A 16810-nucleotide genomic window follows, 5' to 3' on the forward strand; every position below is an offset into this window, starting at 1 on the left:
CAATGATTAAGAGATAATAAGATACCGTAGAATATTACAATGTATATCTAAGTATTCTTTACTGAATAACAAATAAAATAAACACAACGTTCTTGAATCGATCTGCAACAAAGATTTTCACATATTTAAACTATTAATTGTACTAAAATTGTGTAACACGGAATCGTTTCCGGACAATTTATCTAGTTTCCGGACTGTTTTATGAAGAGAGACACATGTAAAGTATCTAGTCTGACTTATGTTTTGATGAAAAGGTTTTCAAATTTACATACAAAAATCATACATATTTTTTGTTGTTGCATTTGTCTTTATATGCTTGGACTTAAAAAAAATAAAACGTTAAAGATTTCACCATGAATCGGGGATTCTCAAACAAAAAAAGCGACTCGGGGGTTCATGATAAGGCTGAATTTCGTAATAAATTTGACAAAACATGAACTGTGAACTTTGAACTTTGCATGGGAGCATGTGCAAACATGTGCATGCATGTTGTCACAATATTTATGTCTTATGATGTTTAACGGTGCGCCAGGCTTGCAATGCTATATCCTCTAGAGTGGCAGATCCACACTGTGATAAGGAGGGCTCTTCAGAAAAGGGGTGTGCTAGTATATTATTTATCGTTTTTTTTGGTCAATTTTACACAAGAAAATGAAAACTTTTCCAATAATAAAGGGGGGTGCTAATCTCAAGCGACCTCTCTGGATCGGCCGCTGCTCTGAACGGAATATACTGGTTTGCTTTATATATACTAAACGAGTTGATAAAAGCAAACCAGATTCCTTGTTAAAACTGTATCGCAAACAGAAGAAAGAAGTTCGGACGCAATAAAAACTTCTAAGTTTTTTTTACCTCTCAAAAAGACCCCAGTTTTAGTAGCCGTATGAATAGGACACAATGGTTTACAACGTAATAGTTAAAGAATTTTAGTTCATATGAAATATCATTGTCCTGACCAGGGGCGGATCAAAAATATTTAAAAAGAGAGGCTCTGATCAAGACGTTTGAAAACAGGGGATGAAATCTATCATTTGCTATATTTACTGTTAATGAGTTGTTTTAAACTTACTTTTTTGCGGTGTAAAGCAGTTGTAGTAAGTGGTTTGTGATTTGAATTGTGCGTTACTTCTGCTGTCATATTTCAATACGTCTATTCTCCATACTCAATTAAAATCCCGACTTAAAAACAATATACATCGTTGTTTTTCCAAAAAAAAGATGATACACCTAGATACAAGTATATAGTTCTTGGTAGAGATTCCTCATACTTTGTAAGAAATAAATCCAAATCATCTTCCAAATATACAGAGGAAGATGTTTACAAAATGCTGGAATTTTTAATCGACAACATATTTGTCTAGTGTGGTGGACGTGTTTTTCAACAAATGGTCGGCATTCCAATGGGAACAAATTGTGCTGTTTTACTTGCTGACCTATTTCTTCACTCTTATGAGGCTGACTTTATAGCTGATTTGATCAGAAAGAAAGAATATTGTTTGGCTAGATCCTTCAATCTCAGTTTCCGCTATACAGATGACGGATAATCTATATACAATCCGAATTTCTGGGATTTGATACATCGCATCTACACAAAAGAACTTGAGATAAAGGATACTACAGATACTGTGAAGTCAGCCTCATATCTTGACCTAATCTTAGCCATCGATGGTAAAGGAAAACTATTGACCAAACTTTATGACAAACGTGATGATTTTCCATTCAAAATTGTCAACTTTCCTTTCATCTGTGGCAACATCCCTTCGGCTCCTGCGTATGGAATGTTCGTATCACAACTCATACGCTATGCCACAGCTTGCCGAAACTACGTAGACTTTTTGTATCGCGCTAGAAGTCTAACAAATAGGCTTCTGAAACAGGGTTATGTTACTACAAGTTTGAAGTCATCACTACAGAAGTTTTATGGTTGTCATCATGAACTCGTGGATCGTTATGATGTATCCATCAGCACCATGAAAACTGATTTATTCAGCGGGTCATAGTTTACCTTTCCTCGTTTGTCTACCCCGGACTTGACTTTTTATGAGTTATTTTAAACATTTACAATTCCATAGTTTCAATTTTCGGGCAGCTAATCATGTCTGACTGCTTCATGCAAAGAATGAATAAGTGAGCCACTTTATTGTTCACTCTAATTCTGATTTGTTAGAATCTAAATACCAATAAGAATTAAACTGAATATGGGATCACAACTGTAAGAGCATATCCGCTACCCTAGGGTTACGGTCTTGCCCCCTCCCTTCAAGCAATGGGAGGGGCAGGGGCAGAACCATATTTCTTGCCTAACGAAGATGCTGTAAAATCTAGGAACTGGAAATAAGCCATTCATAATTTGGAAACTTATCATATGTTTACATGTATATGACTGTAAAGGCCGATTTTATTTGAAATAATCCATGTATAAAACATCTTTGTAACGTTCTCTTTTTCACCGTCATATACTAATTTACTTTTAAGCAATGCCAGAGTTTCCTTCCTTCGTTTAAACCGGAATGACAAATTTATGTAAGAACAGATCGACGGGCAATTAAGGAAAAACAGAGAAAAGGCGTTCAAATTAAAATCCTAGGAATGAACCAGGTCCAAACCCCCATTTTTCTTTTATCAAGCCTAGCTTGCTAATTCTTTAAATTTATATATGTTTTTCTTATGACTATTTTTGTATTTTTGTATTTTTGTTGAGGGGGCGATTATTAAATGAAAGAAAAAAAAAATATGTCAAACTGTTTTTATCTGCTTAAAGAGCACTTAAAATATTGATCAAGTCAAAAAATAAGTTACTTTGGATAATATTCATGTTTTCTGTTTTACGAACAGTTCGAAAACAGTTCAGGTTAACCGGAAAATGATTTCGTATTTTACAATTTTAGTATCATTAGTAGTTACAATATGTGAAAATTTGCAACTTCAAACACATTTTGTAAAGCTCATGCAGATCGAATAGAGAACGTCTTTGTCTTATTTCTTATTCAGTAAAGAATACTGAGATATACGGTGTCTTATTATCTCTTAATCATTGAAAATGCACTAACATGCAACCATTTGTAGGGACAATTTTGTTCTGTGATATATAGTCAACTTTTGTCGGAAAAAGTTCTTTTTTACATTTTTGTAATTCTATACATATGATCTTTATATGTTACTTGTTTCCTAATACACACCAAAAATATTATCACTTAAATGACTTATCAAAGTGTACAGGGATCAATTGATCTTTAGCCCCTCCTCTATTTAATGCAAAATACTTTTCAAAACTTTCTCATTAGCACCCCAGTTTGTACCAGCAAATATTTTTTACTTTGATAAGTACGATACTCAAAAACTACATTGATTTATCTTTCCATTGACATATGATATAACCGTCTACCCTCTAGTCCCATTAAACTCGAAAACTAAAGCACTTTTTGATACCTGTCCGCAGCACTATACATTTATTCAAGTAAACTAAATTACACGAAATCATTACTATTCCATGTTCAATCTGTATTATGTTTATCTTAAAAGAGAAACAATTAAATGAAGACTTGTTATTTGGTCTGTAATTGATTTTTAATTGATTATATCTAAAACAAATAGTCTTTAAACTGGAGTGTTGATACTACGATTTCGTTACTATTAAAGAGATATTTAGTTCGATCTAAACCTGACTATGTATCTATTGTGTATGATTCAGCCAATTATATTATAAATGTAAGGTGCTATTCATCATTAGACTTTCTTCTTACTACCTTTGGAAGAGTAATCAAGGGAACCAAGGTAAGAGCGGTAATCAAAAGACTTTAATCCAGGGACAAAGACCAGACATAGAAAACAGACATACACAACAAAGAACATAAAGTAACTAAAATCATACATACAAAATAACAAAAGCACTAAAACCTGGGAGCATGGATCAGGTGCACCGGTAGGGTAAGCGTCCTCTGCATTTCTAGAAACATCCGCCGTGTTGCTCATAAAATGTCAAGTCCGGGGTAGACAAACGAGGAAAAGAAAACTATGACCCGTTGAATAAATCAGTTTTCATGCTGCATATGGATACACCATAATGATCCACGATTTCATGATGACGACCATAAAACTTCTGTATAGTGATGACTTCACTCTTATAGCTACATAACCCTGTTCCAGAAGCCTATTTGTTAAAGTTCTAGCGCGATACAAAAAGTCTGAGTAGTTTCGGCAAGCTCTAGCATAACGTATAAGTTGTGATATGAACACTCCATACGCAGATAATGAAGTTTTTTTGAAAACATGCATGAAACAAGTTGCGTAAAATGATATATTCTGAATATCCAATGTCAAAATTTATATCAACCAAAGGGTCACATATTTACATATGTAATATACAATAGAAATAACAAATTGTTAAGAGGGTATTAGAGATTGTTTTTTTTAAATGTTTTTTTTATGTTTTAATTTTTCTGTTTTCTTGTATATAGTTATTTGATCTAACTGTTACCATAGGTCTTTACGCGGCAGAATTGACAACAGCAACAAACAAAAACAAGCATGGTCAGGAATGTAGTTTATGGACATTTAACAACCATGAAATAAAACATCATTTGATCACTTTCTTTTCCAGTTCTAAACTCAGTCACTTCTTAATCTGACAATACAATAAGAAATGTTTGGTCATATATTCGTAGTAGATCTGGCATCATAATTACAGAAATGAATACGTCTATTAGTCGATGTTATATCACTTATTGATATGGACTATGCGCATATCTATTTTCTTTAAAACGTAAACCTGACTTTAAGATCGAACTGATATTTAACTTTTAGCGGAACCGGCTTTTGGCGAGAGAGTGATGCAGATTTTGGAATATATATACTACTCAGTATAAAAACAGAATGCAAACCTTAAGAAACTTAATATTATTTTCCTGGAAAAAGTCTTTTAATTTTTGTTAAATCGCATGATCTTTTCTCTGTTAAGAACCAGTGTCCCCACTTCTTCGCCCTAGCCATTTTGGCCTGATTCCCAATAATCCAGTTATTATGTATCAGGACCGGATTAGTTTGTTTTCTTTCTTCAACCGAAATGTTGTACCACTTCCCATCCGAGAAAATGCCAAAAGGAATGACGATTGATTTCAGACCATAATAATTCTCGTCATGTAACTTTGATAGAAACGTCTGATCATTTCCCTCACTTGCAATTAATTCATTCGAATTTTTATTGTTTATTTTCTCGTATAAAACCTGCATCATTCGGTTTAATTCCTTAAAAACCTCTTTAGTAGCCAATGTCGGAAAGAGATAAAGGAATCCACCATTTATACTCTTAAATTTATAGTTGCTGATAAATACTATATCACACTTGCCGGAATAAGACCTTAAAATTGGTAAAGGATTTTTTAAAAATACAGAATCACACTCAAAGAAATAGACTTCTATATCGTTTCGTAACAAAGCTAATTGAATAGACGTCCTCAGGACCATTATCTTCAAGTATCCCACGTGACTGTAACTTTGGTGACCTTTCATTGATTGGTCTACATCGATAACAACAATGTTAACATCAGATGACAACTCCTTCATTTTTGCTGTTCCGGTTTTACCAGTCACAATTAAAAGTACCTAAATTCACAAGAAAATCCTCATTACGTATCATTCCATAAAAAAAACTAAAACACTGCAAATGTGAGAGGTGATTCATGGTGTAGAAACATCCGATATTTTTTATTTTACTGAATTTTTTCTCAAAAAAGCCATCCATTGATCTCTTTCTGGTTCTACCTTACCATAACTCGTGCAAATCACAAATATTATGTGCCAAGTTGAGCTACCAACATAGAATGATTTTCCCGATGTCTCAACCGAATGAAGACTTGTTATTTTGGTATGTGACTGATTCTGTATTAAATATGAATGTGAACTTGATGAGATGTTTACATGCATGCATCATCTCATGATTTTAAAAAGACTGCTACTTAAAAACAATGTCACAAATATTTGGGTGGATATCTATTAATGTTTTTGAGAACAGTAATTTTGATTTGTTTGGTATATGGCTAGCTGGTAAGCATTAAATAAAGAGACATCCTGAGTTCCCAACAGAGAATGACATTCCCTGATATATCTGTTTCCTTCTGAGACGCAACCAGTCAGGCTTTTGTGGTACAAATGGTCGGCTTTGAATTAGAATATGATGTACTAGTATTTAAAAAAGAAATGATGAATCTTACACCGTAATAAGTCTACACAAACAAACAACATTAAAACAACATTGTGCATTGCAAACATAAATTGACAAACAGTGACATTGTTTAAGATTCAATCATATTTTGTAAAGAATTCATACATCATAATTTTTTTAAAGACATTATGTCCTAAACATCGACAAATAAAATTAAGTTAATTAGACAGTTAATTCATCTTGACAAAAAAGATAAACTACTACTTAAATTTATCTAATTTTCAAACTCTCCGTTCTCGGTCTTCTAAGGAGGAGTTAAAATCGTCAACTCATGGAACGACCTGTGGTCTATATAAAACTCTCTCTCATCCATGACTCCATACATTTTTTGTGTTGTTAAATATGGTCTGGACTACTGATGACTTTCGTCTTTCTGATCTTTGACTACATACACTTTTTGCGTTAAAATACATGGTACGGGTTACTGAGGCAATTGAAAGTTGCTAGAAACGAACATGCATGTATGTAATTATGTCTTCAATGCGTTAGTGAACGTATGACCTATCATGACAATCCTGCATATGATTATCATTCCATGCAACTCGGACTCCATTAGAAACTGGTAGCATGGACCAGATGCAAGGGTAGGGTACATCCCCGCTTCTTTGTTAGAAACACCCGTAGAGCTGCTCATACAAGTCAAGTCCGGGGTAAATCTGGGGTTAATCTTGTGGCAACATAACCCTGTTCCAGAAGCCTGATTGTAGACATCTAGTGCGATACAAAATGTCTGCGTAGTTACGACAAAGTCTGGCATAACGTTTGAGTTGTGATATGAAAACTCCATACTCCATACAAGTCAAGTCCGGGGTAAATCTGGGGTTAATCTTGTGGCAACATAACCCTGTTTCAGAAGCCTGATTGTAGACATCTAGTGCGATACAAAATGTCTGCGTAGTTACGACAAAGTCTGGCATAACGTTTGAGTTGTGATATGAAAACTCCATACTCCATACAAGTCAAGTCCGGGGTAAATCTGGGGTTAATCTTGTGGCAACATAACTCTGTTCCAGAAGCCTGATTGTAGACATCTAGTGCGATACAAAATGTCTGCGTAGTTACGACATAGTCTGGCATAACGTTTGAGTTGTGATATGAAAACTCCATACGAAGTTACTGAAGGGATGTTGCAACAGATGAAAGGAAAGTTGAAAATTCTGAATGAAACGTCATCACGTTTGGCGTAAAATGTGGTCAATAGTTTTCCTTTACCACCAATCTCTAAGTGTAGGTCAAGATATGAAGCTGACTTCACAGTGTCTGTAGTATCCTTAATCTCAAATTCTTTGGGGTAGATGCGATGTATCAAATCCACGGAAACTAGGATTGTTTAATGATATTACGATATCTATATAGCGAAAGAGTGAAGGAATAGGTCAGCAAGTAGAGGAGAACAATTTGTTCCCATTGGAATACCGACCGTTTGTTGAAAAACGCGTCCACCACACAAATATGTTGTCGATAAATCATTCAAGCATTTTGAAAACATCTTTTGTATATCTGGTAGATAATTTGGAATTACTTTTACAAAGTATGAAGAATCTCTACCAAGAACTATATATTTGTATCTAGGTGTTTCATCGTTTTTGGAGAAACAACGGTGTATAATGGTTTTGAGTAGGGTTATTAACATAGTATGGGGAATAGAAGTATACAGTGTTGAAAAATCATAGGTTTTAATATTATTATTTTCTGATAAAAAACTAGAATTGAGGGTCTCCAAAAGATCTTTCGAATTTTGCAGTATCCACTTTGAATTGATACCACTTCGGAAGTAAGAAGTGTTTGTAGTAAGACTGGAGACCCTCTTTGACAGTGTGAATATAGAAGTTAAAAGTTTTGAAAGAGGTTTGGGGGTACATTTTCCAGCTATGTAAAGTTGCTTGTATAGTAGGCAATGTTTTTGCTACATTGGCTTCTTTGAAAACTGTTATAGCATTGATATTTACACTTAAAACTTTTCAACATTGAAGACCTAACAGCCTTTACCCGCTCTGACAATGTCTTCTTTTTTTGCGTAGTCCTCCACGGCATCCATAAGAACTTAAATGTTATAATTCCAATTTATGGAGTGTGGTTCACGGTACTTGGAACCTTTAGAAAGGACCTAACGCAGAGATTCGTTTCAGATGATGCTTAAAATCCCGTAATGAAGTTACCGGAAGGATCATATTTAAATGGAGAGTTTTTGTCAGGTGGTTTAGACTCGAAGTCCTCAATCTCGAGGTCCTGCCTTCTATAATTGCAATAAGTGAAGTATAGGAGTATGAAATAATCGGTAAGGATTTGTCCTTGGAGTATCGGAAGGGGGGGAGGGGTGGTGTTGGTTGTGTTTTTGTGATGGAGGATGTTAGCCAAATTAATTGCATCTATACCTTTGTTGACAAACGAGAGTGGGAGAAATGATCGTTTTTCTTCATCTTGACTTGTTACACAAACTGGTTGAAAGAGTCTGTTGAAACCAATCATTTAACAAATCTGTATAACGAGTGCCAGAACCCGCGAAAATTTATACGTTTAAAGTTATAAGAACAGAAACTAGATTTAAAAAAAAATCAGGAATACATATATAATGTGTGTAAATACACCTAACAAATGGATGCTTACTTAAAGCTATATTCTTACCTGTTTATGGAAGCCCATATGTTTAGTATTGCATAGCCAGCTGTATACCATATCATTGTAGCCGTCATTTACTATCGTGATCAGTACGGGTCTCTCCTTAATTTTCATCGCTTCATCCAATATCAATGCAATGTTACTATCATTATGTAGCTTCCGTTTGGTATAAGAACTTATTGTAATCATGTTGTTTTGAAGTACATTGTATAGTAAACTGAACATGAAGACAAAAACGAAAACTGTAATAGCAACAGATTTGGAATTCATTGTAAACCCGTTTTCTTTTAATTGTGTCCTCTCCGTGAAGTTACAAAAACAGCCTGCAATAAATGGACATCTAAAGGCTTAAATTAAAATACTTAGATAATGAAAAATTCCCAAACGAAGTTAGAACTGTCAAATATGCAAAGCAAATTTTTGGTAGTTTCTTCCGTTGGATTCGAAGTCGTACCGCTGTGACATCTGTGGCAACACCGCCTGCCCCAGCGCGCTAGACCACTCGGCCATCTACGATATTAAATATAGCTATCCGTGGTCTTAGGATTAATCTAGGGCTGTAACTTAGTACACGATGTATGGTAGTACGAGGCAGTTCGTCTAGGTGTTGTTATGTAGGATAGAGAATGAAATTAAAGATACATTATTGACATATATATATATCATTCCTCTTCTATTTACTTTTGTTATTTTATGTCCTTTGTTGTGTTTCTCTGTTTTCCATATCTGGTCTTTGTCCCTGGATTACATTCTTTGATTTCCGCTAGAATCTTGGTTCCCTTGATTACACTTATTGCCAATTATTCGTTTTTATTTGTCTTCTTCTTGGCATGAGCATATGGTGTGAGCATATCACAGTTGGTTTGATTTGCTTGTATTTGTAACAATGTTTCAAATGTTTTAAAAAGAAATCTTGATATAAACGAGAGTGAAAATACTACATATAACGAGAATAGGTAAGGGTAATATGTCAAAGAGATGACAACCCCAAAGGGCTGAAATTGTCAGCCCAGGCCACCACTCAGACCTCTGCTTTTCAGGAAACACCCTCCCAGTTGTTCATTAAAAGTCAAGTCCGGGGTAAATGAAAGATGAAAGGAAAACTGTGAAACGTTGAACAAATTCGTCTCGTCATGCAGATAGATACAGTCCTTGAACCGATCAGCACAACAATTTGACAGATCGATGACCGTTGACTGATTGATTGCGGACAGATCGCTTACCAATGACTGATCTGATTCAGTTCTGTTATGTTAACTGACAGATGGTCTGTTGAAAATGAGAAATTAAAAATAGAAGTATAAACTGAATCTTAAATATATTGAATTATGGGAAAATGTGTAAAATTGACAAAGGAAACAACGAAAACCATAAAATATAGAAACCGCTCTGTGGTAAAGTGATGCGATCAACGGTTTAATGGGTCGGTTTGACGGATCGATGATTGGAAACTGACCGGTGATCTATGACCGATCGCAATTTTTGTTGCACGGATCGGTTCTGGTAGTGTACAGTGAAAAAAAAAAAACCACGAGTTTATGATTACGATCATAAAGCTTCTGTTGTGATTACTTCAATCATGTAGCAAGTTACCTCAAGCTCTGGCATATCGCGTAACTCCATACACAGTTGCTGACAGATTGTTGCCACAGATGAAAGGAAATTTTACAATACGGAATGAAAGGTCACCGCGTTCTACATTATGTTTTAGCAATAGTTCCCCTTTACCATCGATCTCTAAGTGTAGGTTATGATATGATGCCAACTTCACAATGTTTGTATTATCCTTCAACTCAAGTTCTTTGGGGAAGATGCGATGTATAAAATCCCTGAAACTAGGAATGTTTAACGATAATTCGCCAACTATTTAGGGAAAACTTAAGGAACTGTCCAAATTATGCTCATTCCTTTCGATTTATAGTCAGCCTCACTAGAGTGAGAGAACAGGTCAGCGAGAAGAAGAGCACAACTTGTTTCCATTGAAATGTCGACCATTAGTTGTACAATGCGTCCACCACACTGTTCAAATATGTTGTCGATTAGAAATTCCATCATTTTGAAAATATAGTCTTCGGTATACTTGGAAAATGATTTGAAACAGTTTTGTACAAAGTATGAGTAATCTCTACCAAGTACTACATATCGATATCTAGATGTACCATCCTTTTTTATATATATATTTTTTAAATTACATCTTTGTTTGAGTATGAGTTATTTATGGAAAGTGAGACTAATTTTGAAGTCCGTTTTTATTTTTTATTTCAAAGAATTTTATTTTAGAATTACAAAGCAGGTGATCAAGGGAACTATGATTTTATGATGGTGAACTACATTATATTTTTATTCATCGTCTATGTGTTGCATTAATGTTGTATTTTGACCGTTAGAATGTGAAAGTAAGAGTTATGTGTCTTTACGTGTTCTATTGGTTGATTTCAATTGAGACATCTATTCCGTTCTAGTCTGGTTTTAAAAGCACCATTCAAAGTTGATGTCACAGTTACAAATTTACACATTGCATCTACGAAATATTTAAATAAAAGGATACTGAACACGTCAGACTCGAATCCTGACATACATTTAAAAATCGATGAGAGGGAAACGTTCATGACTAAACTAATCGACTTTTGTAAAGACATCACATGTCGGATCATCAACTTTCTTTTAGATGCCTTAATATCCATTTAGTCATGACATTTTATTTAGAAATTCACATTTCATGACAGAGCTTGCCGAAAACTGGGCAAACGATTTATATTGATCTTATCTTCAGAAACAAGGAAATGTTACTTCGAGAATAAAGTTATTATATCAGACGTTTCATGGTCGTCGTCAGTATCTCGAGGATCGTAATGGTTCTTCTATATGTATCATGAACACAACCTATTTTGTCTACACCGGAAGTAATTTTACGCAAACTAACTGAAAAATAGAGGACGCTATACTCTACCGGCGCACCTTGTCTAGTGTTTTGTCTATTTGATATATCATTTCTTTTTGCGTGTTGTCTATTTAAATATAAATAGACAAGAACAAAATGATACTTCATTGATTTCTTTCATTCCAGTCATACATGGAAGTTTTCACTTCAATGTGTAGCAAATGTGCATTTATAAAGTACAAGTACTTTTGTCATATGTTCTGGTATTTACAGTATGCAATTTAATGTTCTAAACCACCATTTCAGGATCTATGTTACGGAAATATTCGGATGAGAAGTCAGCTGCCTTTTTCTTTCTGCATTATGAAAATTCTAGCTCAAAGTCTTCATGGTGAATTTGTCAATGCAATTGTTTTGGGGATAAACCTAGAACAGATATTGCTTAGCTAAATCTATTCCGACATCCGATTGTTCCACATATACATTTGTTAAATGCCAGGTATATACATTCGTGTTGGTCTTCAGCTTGGATATCAGTTATGTGTATGAGTGCATGTGGGTTTGAAGTGACACTTTGTTTTGATAAGGCAAAAAAAAAGATAATTAAGCTAAATATTATCGTTTTTAAAAAAATCAGGGAAAGTTATTGGATAATAGACTACCATTATGGCATATCAAGATGCGGTCATTCCTTTATCAATTTAAATTATAACTATCAATTATTTGTAAATAATCGCACCAAACAATGTATATGTAAATATATATATATGTACATGCATGTTTGTACAGACTGATTTGTGCTTTGTATCAATTACAATACAAGTGTACTCATCATAATGTCAGAACAGAAATTATTTACAAATAAATTCTTTTTCTTCTTCAGGAAGAGACCACATGAAGGTGTAGACCATTTATAGACTTTAAGAACATGTTATTATAAGAAACAAGTTCTCAATGACAATCTAACCACTTACTACATTCAATTAAAGTTACTTATTATACATGTACTTATTCATTTGCACGTATAGAAAGTGGAATTACAGTATTAAACATGTCTTATTTGTTTATTATGTATTAGAATACATGTCCTAGAGATACAACTTCATATCAATGCGATAAAATATTCCAGCGGTGAAGTATGATTTCTCCCCATTCCAGACTCACTTCTCTCTATCACTCCTGGAAGGGAGAAGTCACTCCTCCTATTCACTGAATCCTAGATTATTCCCTGGTCGCAGTCAACATACAAACTTTAAAATATAAAAGTCATCTAAAGTGTCAGTCGAATTGATATTTTTTTCTGTAATTCTTACTAAACATTCGACTTCATCTTGCAATAACCGTTCGATTTCAGGTAGTTCAATGCATTTCTGACCATTAACAGTTTTCCAACTTGATAACATTTGACAAGAACCATCGCTTCCTGGAAATTCTGTGCGCTATGCTCAATTGATTGATTTCTTGGTTCACCTAAAATATATAACAATCTCCTTTCCTTAAAGTTCCATGGCAATGCAAAGCTTGAAAATTAAGGCTTTCAAAATATTCATATAGAGCCTCTGTAACAGGATAATGATGCTGCACGATTGAAGTGATCAATACGGAAATTTTATGGTCGTCATCATGAACTCATGGATCGTTACGGTGTATCTATCTGTACTATGAAAACGGACTTGTGTAACATGTTATAAATTCCATTCCTGAACTTGACTTTTTGATGGGCAACTCGGCGGTTGTTTCTAAACAAGAAGAGGACGCTCACCCTACCGGAACATCTGGTCCATGCAAATATATCCCTTCCAGTCACGACATTCCGGGAGATTCAAACATCTTCGATAACGAATCTCCCCGTTAAGTCCTTTCTAATGGTTCCATATATTCCGTGAACCACGCTCCTTTAATTGGAATTATAAATTAAGCTATTGTGGATGCCGTGGTGGACAACGCAAGAAAATTGATAAAACAAACAAGAAGACACTGATTCTCTGACAGAATGGGTAAAGACTGTGAGTTCTTCAATATTGTATCGTATGAAAGTTTTGAGTAGTTTAGTGAGTGTCAATGCTTCATCAGTTTTCAGAGACCCCGATGTAGCAAAAACATTGTCTTCTATACATGACAAATATGTTACCATACAGACAGACAAAGTTCAAAACATAATTATTCTTGTCTGAAAACTTATAACATCCAATGTTTGTTATCAGAAGTTAACGTTGAAAATAATAGGAGTAATAAGACCTATACTGCTACCACACTCTCCAAAGACGAAAAAATGGAAACCCATAAATCTGTGCTATCCTCTATTGGTCTCTCTATCAAGGAAGATGATTTTGATCTACCGTCTATGTACTGGATTCCTAAACTCCACAAGGATCCATACAAATAAAGCTGCATAACTGGATCTCCAAAATATACATATACCAACAAACCTCTTTCAAAACTTTTAACATCTATACTGCTGTCAAAGAGGGTCGCTAGTCCTCCCACGACACTTGTTACTCCCGGTCCTGTAGTGAAATTAATTCAATATGGATCCTGCAAAATTCGAAAGAGCTTCTGGTAACTCCCAATTCTAGATTATTTTCTGAATATAATAGCATAAAATCCTATGATTTTCAACTATTGAACTTCTATTCCTCATAACCAGTTTAAATTCCGACTCAAATACTCTATACAACATTGTTACTACAAAAAGACATTTAGATACAAATATATAGTTTTTATATAGAAATTCCTCATACTTTGTAAAAACATATAAATACAAATATACCAAAGAAGATGTTTTCAAATGCTAAAATGTCTGATTGCAACATATTTGTCAAGTGTGGTGGACGCGTTTTACAACGAACGTTCAGCATTCCAATGGGAACAAATTGCGCTCCTCTACTTGCTGAAAGAGTAGTTAAGGGAACCTAGATTATAGCAGAAGTTAAACGAATGTAATCCAGACACAAAGACCAGGCAGACATACACAAAAAAAAATAAAAACATAATTAAAATAATACAAAAAGTAACAGAAGTAAATCGGCAACTTGGACTCCACTATATTGGAAGCATGGACCAGGTGCACAAGAACTTGAAATAAAGGATACTGCAGATACTGTGAAGTCAGATTCATATCTTGGCCAACACTTAGAGATTGATGGTAAAGAAAAACTATTAACCAAACTATACGACAAATGACTTTTCATTCCGTATTGTCAACTTTCCTTTCATTTGCGTATGGTGAATTCATATCACAACTCATACGTTGTGCTAGAGCTTGCCGTAAATACATAGACATTTATTGGATCGCGCTAGATTTCTTGCAATTGTGTTCCTGGAACAAATTAATATTGTTGCACGATTAAAATCATCAATTTTATGGTCGTCATCATGAACCTGTCGATCGTTACGCATTATCCGTCTGCAGTACGAACTAATTTGTTAAATGTGTCATAGTTTTCCTTTCCTCTTTCGTCTACAATGGACCGGACTTTTGATGAGCACCTCGACGGGTGTTTTTAGAAAAGCAGAGGACGCTTACCCTACCGATGCACCTGGTCAATGTTCCTAGTTTTCAGTGAAATCCGAGTTACGCATTTACTTTTGTTATTTTCTTTGAGTTATTTTGTGTTCTTTCTTGTGTGTGTGTGTGTGTGTGTATTTTTTTTTTTCTGTCAGGTCTTTGTCTCTGCACTGCTTTTTATTTATTTCCGGTAGAATATTGGTTCCCTTGATTACTCTTTCTAGCATATTACAAAAATAATTTCAAAGACACATTTGCAGCTTTAGTTTGACCACCACCTGCGATCAACATGCACAAAGATTATGCAGTTAAAGTGCATAGATCTTGGTTCAAGGCGCTGTAATACTTCAAAATGAAGTGGTAATTTGACTCTGAAGTAGTAAATGAGACGTAGCCACGTCGTATCCAAATAAACAGTTAAAAGTATGTATGAGTTTTTATGTAAAATTATAATAGCAATATTGATTGACCAATTTATAAAACAAAATTGCAGTTCTTTTTTGGAAATGTTTATATGTTTATATAACAAATCGCGGAATATATATGCCTTGTCAAACTAAAACAGCGCATTTTAAACACTATTTCAAGTTCAAATATTAACACAACCATCGGCTTATAAAAGTCAAAAGGCATTTTAGTTTCCACAGCAAAATATTTACATTTTAGTGCGTAAGCCAGTTTAAGAAAGCATGGCCGGTCTATTTTGTTTTCGAGTTTTAAAGATTTTACGGGTAAAAATTCAGTAATAGTAGTATTTATTGGTGCATATCATAAAAGCACCACCATGTGGTCTACAAATAACACTAGCGTTCTCTAAACGTTTCTTGTCTACTTTCCAGTTGTTTAAAGGATATATAATTTTAATCTTCGGCCACACTTTCAATATTATTGATAAAGCTTCTTTCTCATTTACTACCGATCGTTTTGTTCCTTTTTTCTTGCTATGTATATGAAATCCGTGCCTACTCTTGTTTGTGATCCTTTTGATACCATTGAATTAGGAAGCAGTTCACATATATGTAAGTCGCTCACGTCAAAAAAGGAACACAGATTGATGAAAACGATGTGGTTTCGGTTAAAACATAAAACATGTCTTTGTTAGATCGTATATTTCTCGAACTAGATCTCCCAAAAGTTCATTCATTATAATTATAACGATTTTCGTACGCTGTTTCAGCCAGGGCCTTGGCAGAGCAACGCAGGATAGGCCATCGAAAACGATTTGCTGAAAAATTTGACTATACATCTATACTAGAGTGTAGACCCGTGAATCATATTTTTTTGTGATGTTTCACTTTCGTTATTTTATGTTCTTCTTTCTTCCAACAGTATTTATTAAAGTTAAATGGTTTAGACTTGTTAAAGACTAATCCAGATGGACTGAGGATTGTTGCATTTGCCACATAGACTATCCTGAAAGCAGATGGTGTAATCCAAGTCACATTGTCATATATAATTGTATTGTTGTCAAAAAACTTGACATAAGTTTCCGTTGCTGGTATCATAGATTTCGTTTGCATTTCAGGAGTGTTTATATCATACTAAGTTATATAATAAAAATATGCAGGAAACAATAAAATAA

The 16810-nt window shown here is 34.4% G+C and overlaps 1 protein-coding gene across 1 annotated transcript; it reads right to left on the reverse strand.

The window, feature by feature from the left end:
• Nucleotides 1–4896: 4896 nt before the first annotated feature.
• LOC148600771 (uncharacterized) lies at nt 4897–9028 on the reverse strand. Its single transcript, XM_088556298.1, has 2 exons — nt 8846–9028; nt 4897–5601 (listed from the first exon to the last, which is right to left on the reverse strand). The coding sequence occupies exons 1-2, from the start codon at nt 9026–9028 to the stop codon at nt 4897–4899; spliced, it is 888 nt and encodes a 295-aa protein (XP_088412424.1).
• Nucleotides 9029–16810: the final 7782 nt, after the last annotated feature.

Source organism: Perna viridis, chromosome 12 (assembly GCF_037379345.1).
Source record: "Perna viridis isolate PV_CMFRI_1.1 ecotype Kerala chromosome 12, ASM3737934v1, whole genome shotgun sequence".
Classification (NCBI taxonomy): domain Eukaryota; kingdom Metazoa; phylum Mollusca; class Bivalvia; order Mytilida; family Mytilidae; genus Perna; species Perna viridis.